At 42.2% G+C, this 7,659-nt stretch overlaps 1 protein-coding gene across 3 annotated transcripts in view; it reads left to right on the top strand.

Annotated features, from left to right (window-relative positions):
* Positions 1 to 7,659, top strand: part of syngr1b (synaptogyrin 1b) — a 16,017-nt gene that overhangs the window by 2,080 nt on the left and 6,278 nt on the right. For 2 of the 3 annotated variants that reach the window (XM_017035582.2, XM_008316523.3), the window contains exon 1: positions 995 to 1,096. The exons of the other annotated variant lie outside the window; for it this stretch is intronic. In XM_017035582.2, the coding sequence (XP_016891071.1) occupies positions 995 to 1,096 (102 nt within the window). Of the gene's footprint in view, positions 1 to 994; positions 1,097 to 7,659 lie in introns of those variants that run through there. 3 annotated transcript variants of the gene reach the window in all.

Genomic DNA, 7,659 nt, shown 5'->3' with positions numbered 1-7,659 from the left:
CTCAAAATAAAGCCAGAACATCGAATTTACAGCTAATTGATTTTCACAGTTGGATTAAATAATTTTCCCTTCCCTGATTTAGCGTATTTTACGCGAATAAAATAATTAGATAAGCAAATAAATAAGGACCTCCAAGTTAACAGAAACATCAATTTTACCATAACTTGGAGTGTTTCATAAATAGATGTGAGTAAGCGCCATTAAATCCTTTTTTTTCCCATTGTGAGTAAATAAAGTGGTGTTTATATGTAAATAAAAGATCTTTCAAAAATAGAACAGTTTTAGGTTTCTGTATTACTGTGTGGTTTCTCGTGAATGGGGAAACAGCCAAAAATAGGACCGTTTTTCTGTCCGTGCAGCTGTGAAAGGGGACTTTTTGAAGCTGCAATGACGTCACCTAAAACATTACAATTTGTGTCGCTTCAGCCTGCTAATGTGCATGTAACAAAACCCTGCTTTGTGCAACGGACTCCGTATCGTCTCTTTGTCATGCCTGTTGTTTGAACTCGGGGGATAAAAATCCCTCGTGGAAAAAAATGTGATGGCGCGTGACCACCTGTGAGCACAGGCGCGTGGCCGCCCCGTCACTTCAGCGTACACGCCCCCGTTGCGTGGTGAATACGCCCGCGTGCGCGTGTAAGCGCCTGTCCTGAGGCGCGTACACAAGCACACCATCAACACCGGCTCCTGCGCTCGGAGAGAGCATCACCAAAACATTAGCTCCTCTGCCCAGTCACCGAGGAGGACAAGGGGGGGGGATTTTAGAGGTTAAATTGGAAAAAGGGAAACAGAAGCCGTGCGTCAAGGAGCCGAGGAGAAGAAGGCATCAACCTTCCTTAGAAGAAGCAGAGATTAGAAGAGAAGAGGTCGCAGCAGGAGGCAGATCCGGAGGAGTCGCTCTCCCAGCTTTACGTACACACACCCTGCGCCTCCGCTGCAGCGGGGAGGACAGGACAGGAGAGGAGAGGAGGACCAGAGGAAGAGGAGGAGGACCATGGAGGGGATGCAGGCATATGGGGCCGGGAAAGCCGGAGGAGCCTTCGACCCCGTCACCTTCATCCAGCAACCTCAGACCATCATCCGCATCGTGTCGTGGGTGAGTGAAAGACAAACGGGCAATTTATATAAACAAACGGGGGCGCGCACAGATACTTCAGGTGGAAATTTGAAGAATATACACTTTAATCTCCCAAAAAATAACGTTCTTTCAATTTGTTTACATCGGACCTGAAGATTTGGTTTGTCAACACCAGCCGCGTAAACACGACACTGTGACTAAACTAGTGGTAAACAACAGCATGACCAAAGCATGATATGAACAAATAAAAGTCGACTCTCTTGTGCAGTTTTATGTTTTCTGCGCATGACTGTTCACCAACCCTGCTGTGGACGTGACGTAAACACACCTGTAAAGTTGTCATTGTTAATGTTGTTCATTAGTTGATTTAATTAGACGGAGCCACGTGTGGCCTCCACGTCATCACTAAAATAATGATGACGACGATGATGATGATTATTAATGAGTCAGATAATAAACAATATTTGATGACGTACAGTATGTGATTGACAGGTGGTCCATGATCACAGTACAGTTTGTGCTGAACCAAAACATGGAGTAAAGATCAAGAACCTGTTGCTATTTAACTACTTTATTGTCCCCAGTAAATATTTTTTTTACTAAATTCTCTGTAAATCTGTAATGGATCACTGAAAAGATACTACCAACCCAGGACTAACAGACCAGGACCAACTAGTCTGAACCTTCTAGAACCTAAGAACAGTTCTGAGCTGAAACACTGACACCTGTTGTATCTTGGTTTAAGTTTATATTAATTTACAGCAAAAGTTTTCATATTTTCTTGTTTTCATTTTTCTTATTGTTTTCTTTAATCTTGGAGCCTAAATTTTGGCCTATAATCTCACTCTCCTTTATTTCCAAACCATCTTCATCCTTTATTTTTTAAACTGGCGTCAGAATAACAATCTGTTCAATAACGTTTCCAACCAAACGTTCTTTCTTAAAAGAACCCTTGTATGTTATAATAAGAGATTAGGGATTAGTAATCCCTAATCACTGAGTGTGACCTGGTTCAATCAAACACATCTCATGTTGCTGTTTGTTTGGTTTTTTTTTAAGCCATGTTTAGTTTGCCCAGTGTTGTTCCACTTCATAACCTCGATCCTGTTCTTGTGTCCAACGCTACGATCTGTGGCAGAAAAAGCCAGAGTGTGGATTATCTCCGCGTGTCTGTTCGTGCACTAAAATAACACCAAGAGGCTTTTCACGTATGCTGAACAGATTAGGAGGTCGTGGATTCTGGTGAACACACTGTTTAAACTTTACACCCGTGTCTCAGCGGCTCAGCAGTTAATGAAGTTTGAATATCTCCGACGCTGCTTTAGTGTCAATATCCAGAGAAGTTAACATTTGCTTTTTTTGCTGAGAAAATTGACGTTACGAGCTTCTACAAAAGTCCTTAGAATCTGTTCTCTTAAATGTCAGCTCGATATAAGAACTGAGCCAACAGTGCGTTAAGCCCTCAGGTCTGTGGCTGTTCTGAGAACAAGTCATGTGATTTTTTTTTTTTTAACCCATTGGTGGGAAATATGTCTGGACTACACAGAAGTTCTGTGTTCTCTGAAAATTATGTTTTAGGACCAATGATGAACTAAGGCTGAAAAAAAAATCAAATTTTTTAATATTATTTTATTATATATATATATTATTGACCAGAGTCTGACAGACAGTGTGTAGGAAAATCTCCTTCCACATCCAGGTATGTGTGAGTCTGTGTGGGCCGCCACTACATGCCCTGCCCTTCAGATGTCACCAGAGCAACAGCGTGTCGCCATAGTAACAGCCACATCCTGAGTTGTGATGTTTGGTGTGAAGTAGCAGTACTCTGCTGTGTGTGTGTGTGTGTGTGTGTGTGTGTGTGGTGTCATATATGGGTGTGAAAAAGAGGAGGATTGTTTCTATATGTTGACCTCGTCTGCAGGAGGACCGTTGTTTGATTGTGTGACGATAAGTGTGTGTGTGTGTGTGTGTGATAAGGAAGATAGAAGAGAGAAAATGAAATCTTTATTGAAATGGTAGCTAGCGTATACCTACCCATCCATTCATCCATCCATCCATCCATCCATCCAGCAATACTAACCAGCTATTAATTTTCATCATAAATCAATGACACGTTGGACAAAGACAGAAAATATTGTCAAATTTTTACAGAGTCTAAACAACAGTTGAAGATCCTGTTTAGTTGAAAACTGAATTTTGTTAACTCTATGCAAATTGTTGACTATGTATAAATACTAGGGCTAAAGACTTTTATCACCAAAACAATGCGGCCCAACCAGAACGTTCCGCTGCGATGAGTCATGCATGAACTCCTTACGGTGAAACGCACAACGAGACGCACAACGTATGACAGGAAATGTCAACGCGGATGATGTGGCATTTTCATTTGAAAAGTCAAACGTTTTTTTTCAGCTGGTAGATAAGCTGCAGCAGGACAAAGGTAATGTGTGATAAATTCCATCACCTCCTCGTGAAACACACACACAAACACACACACACACCGTTGAAGTTTGTTAGTGTCTTCACTTCAGAATGTCGTTTGTTTCTAATTCAAGCTGTGTTTTTGCTGTGCGTGCGATTTTTTTTTCTGTGCTCGTGAGTCGATTCTGTGCACGTCTGCATCTCACTGCTCCATGTGTACGTCCACATTAAATATTTAAGAATGTCGGGCCTAAAACATCTGTCTTTCCCTCTGTGTCCTGAGTGTGATTGGACCGTGGCCGTTAACTGGAGCATCATGGGAAAAAAATCCCATCTCCAACAGGAAGATAAAAAACAATCACGTGTAAAAGAATATGACCATGAAGAATCGGCCCAAAACACAATTTCACTGTTTGACCTCTGGGTCTAAATTAACGAGTTTTCTTCACGCTTGACAAAACAGATCTGCTACATTTGCATTTCTTGGCCTTAATGACGTTTGAATTTGGTTTAATGTGTGAAATGGAAGAGTTGCTGAAACTGGTCATCATTACTGTTGTTAAAATGCTATTTATTCAGATTCAGACTATGGTTGGCTGGATACAACATTTTACCAGTCTGATACTGATACTGATACTGCAACTCATCAGAAAATGTAAACTCCCTGTTGAAGTCGGTTTGATGTTGGAAATAACGTGACGATGCTGTAAAGCCATGTTCCTTATATAAACCTGACTTCATGACTGTTCAGAATTCTTCAAACAGGGATCGACTGACGTAGACTGTTGATAAGGAAAACGATGGACATCACCGACGTCACCACCGTCACCTAAATGAAGCCGACTTCAGCAGGGCAGAAACAGTAGAAATGTTCAAGTAGAGACGGCCTGTCACTGGAAACCGTACTTCATTTTCACGTAGACCACCTAGTTCAGGACCTTCAGACTTGTTTTTCTTTTTTTAAGGGGTGAGGGGGGGGTCAACAGGTAAAGTCCTGTTCTCACTAACTGTCAGTCATCCCCTTGGTTCAAACCCTGTGACCTCTGACCCTTTGGCCTCGTCAGTGTTTTACAGCGTGTCATGTTATGTTATGTTATGTTACATGTGATCACGTCTCTCGTTGTACTGCAGTCTCTCTCTCTCTCTCTCTCTCTCCCTTGTTTTCTCTCTTCTTCTTTCTTACGACACCAGCAGCTGCTGCCATGGCGACCGTAGCAGTCTGGTCTCCCCAGTCCGAGCGAATGTGTCGCAGCAGACAACGAGCCCACACACACCCTGGTGGTTCTTCCTGTATTGTGCAGCGGTCCAGTTAACTTGTGACTGAGTTACTGCAGTCGACTTCGTACAGAGGTGCAGTTACTCCCAGCGTTGGAGTTGTGTCTGATTGAGACCTGAATTTCCATGGGATGGAAATATTAGATTATTGAATATTATTGAATGTTATTAAATATTATCTTAGGTTACTGGGATTCTTGAGACGTGAATTTCCATGGGATGGAAATATTATCTTATTGAATATTATTCAATGTTAATGAATATTACCTCAGGTTACTGGGATTTTTTATAGATTTTTCAAGTATGTTGACCAGAGAGGTGCTGTTTGTCGGTTGCAAAAATGTGTTTTTGGCATTGGCCAAACCAAGACTATGATAATTGTGAAATAATTACATTTTTTTCTAGTCTTTAATGAAATAGAACAGTGTTTGATTGAGTCAAATATTCTATATTTAGAAGTGTAAGGCAGAATGAACAAAGGTTATGTTGTATAAACTGGACGGTCGAGGACCTCTGTGTCGTCCCACACTCTGCCAGCTGGGATTGTCAGCAGGTCCCGTGACCCTCATTAGGATTAGCCCTAAAGGTGAGATAAGGAATGGACGGATAATATCTTCAGAGCAGCTGCTCGTGAGTGCAGCAGAGTTTGAAAAACACATGAGAAAATTGAGGTGAAGTTCTGAGTGTGTTTCTGATCAAACAACAACATTAAACTGACACTCGCTGCTTTTTTACAGCTTCACTTTACAAAAGAGAGACAGAGAGAAATATTTGGTTTGCACCAGTATTTGAGAAGTGACTTGTACTTTTGTCAAGTTCTGCTTTTACAGATAACGGCAAAGATACTGAGCTGTGTTTGAATGATAACCTGAAGCTGGTGAATGCTGAACTTCCTTGTGACCTGGGGTGTTGACATCCTGTGTTCAGGCGTTCTTTTGTGAGTCATTGTGACTGAAGTGAACTGTTCATACAGTCTATGATCAAACTGGATTGGATTGATTGATTATCCCTCGTTCTTTGTTGTCAATTATGCATTAAAGGTCAGAAGATTAAAAAGGTCTCATAAATATTGTCTAGAAAGAGTTGGAGTGAAAATGATCAGTTTAAGGAGAACTCCAGAAGATAACTGGTCACAGCTGATCACTGCAAAAATGGTCTATCTATATATAAACAGTATATGGGTCTATTTATGTTCTATGTTGTCCTTTTTTTAATTTAATTGCACTAAAATTCTCTGTTTGTCACGGAGGAGGCGCTAAGGTCAACATTCAGATGAAGATATTGACCTGATGGACAAAGCTAAATTCAAACAACAGATTCACAAAAGTGCATTCACTCAATTTCACACACACACACAAAAAAACAGTTCTAGGGACTGACCGCCTTAATGGGCAGTTTGGTAGAAAGTGTTTGACCCTCTGATGGTCACGAGGTCTCCGAGCCGCGGTGTTCCTCACAGTGCCGGCTTTCATTAACTCCACAGACCTTGTGATCCCTCAGAGGTTGGAAAGCAATGATTGCATGCACTTACACACACACACACACAAAGACACACAAAGATATCACATTCCTCCTTTTTCATGGTTTCGAGGGCCTGGGGAATGTGAAGGTGCAACGAGTTCAAGCGTCTGAACTTTGGTTAACTTGACTTGACAAAAAAACAGAAGAAGAACTTCACACTTTTAGATTAATTAATGAAAAATCAAATCGTTGTTGTACCTCGCGCTGTCACAACTTCCTTTTGTTTTCCGTCACAAATCTCGGTGGGATTTTTCACTGACAGCCGAAGAAAACGCTCAGTAATTCAGTAAAGCCGTCTTTGCGTGTGACGCCAATTATTCTTGACCCTGACGATGATGTCTGCTTTCAAACCCAACAAACTGGGACATGCCAAAACCAATCCTGATTTGAAGTCAGAACAAACAGCGCGTAGGTTTGTGCGTGTCACCTGTGTTTGTGTGACTGGAGCCAGCAGAGGAAAAAAGCCTTGGAAATCGGAGGCACAAATTGTCGAGCGAGGAAGTCCCCAGTGGTGAGTTTATTTCCCATTAGAGCCTCTCAGGAGAATCTCAAAAAAAAAAAAAAAAAAAACTGTGTTACACCAACTAAAAACTCTGCTCCCTGAAGATGTTGCTGTCCTTATTACACAAAATGCCAAAATTCCCAGTGCGTCGGAAAAAAAACAACAAGGTTTTTTTACTACAGTAGCTTTTCCCGAAAGTCTCGAAAAACAGATGGAACCACGAACGAGTCGAACTGTAGGTGTTAATGTAAACAGGAACGACTGAAGTCCCACCGTGTTGAATCCAAGTCCCTTATTCATCCAACCATGGGGGAAAATTCACAGTGTGAGTCGATGCAACCCACGCAGGCTGCCACACAGGGGGCGCCGTTAAGTATGTGGTTCCTCTGGGGCTCAAACCCACTATTGGAACCGAGCTTCATTTCAAAGTCACCAGCTGTGGTTCGTAGCAGCTGCGGGTGGGTTTCTGTGTTCATTTTCATAGTCTCTGCCTCGAGAACAGAGAGTCCTGGGTTCGATTCCCAGAGGAACCACACACGTGCCGCCTGCCAGGGGCAGAATGGTTCTTTTTTTTTTTTTTAACCGGAGCAGTGGTGGCTTGGTGGTTAAGGAAGCAGACCTTGGGTTGGAAGGTTTCAGGTTCGACTCCTCCATCTGCCAAGTTACCACTGAGCATGGCACTGTCCCCACACGCTGCTCCCCGGTCACATTTGGTTGTGTGCAGTGGTGCAGTGGTGTGTCACAGTAGTTCACTTTCATTTCCTTTCCTTGTTTTTAGTCTTGGCTCTGTGGGTCAGAAATATTAAAAAGTTTGCGATAACTGTTGGCTCTTTGCCTCGTTGTTCAACTTTAACAGTCCATC

This window comes from Cynoglossus semilaevis, chromosome 9 (assembly GCF_000523025.1).
Source record: "Cynoglossus semilaevis isolate Cse_v1.0 chromosome 9, Cse_v1.0, whole genome shotgun sequence".
NCBI lineage: Eukaryota > Metazoa > Chordata > Actinopteri > Pleuronectiformes > Cynoglossidae > Cynoglossus > Cynoglossus semilaevis.
The sequence above is the reverse complement of the archived record's forward strand: the minus strand, read 5'-3'. Positions and strand labels throughout refer to the sequence as shown.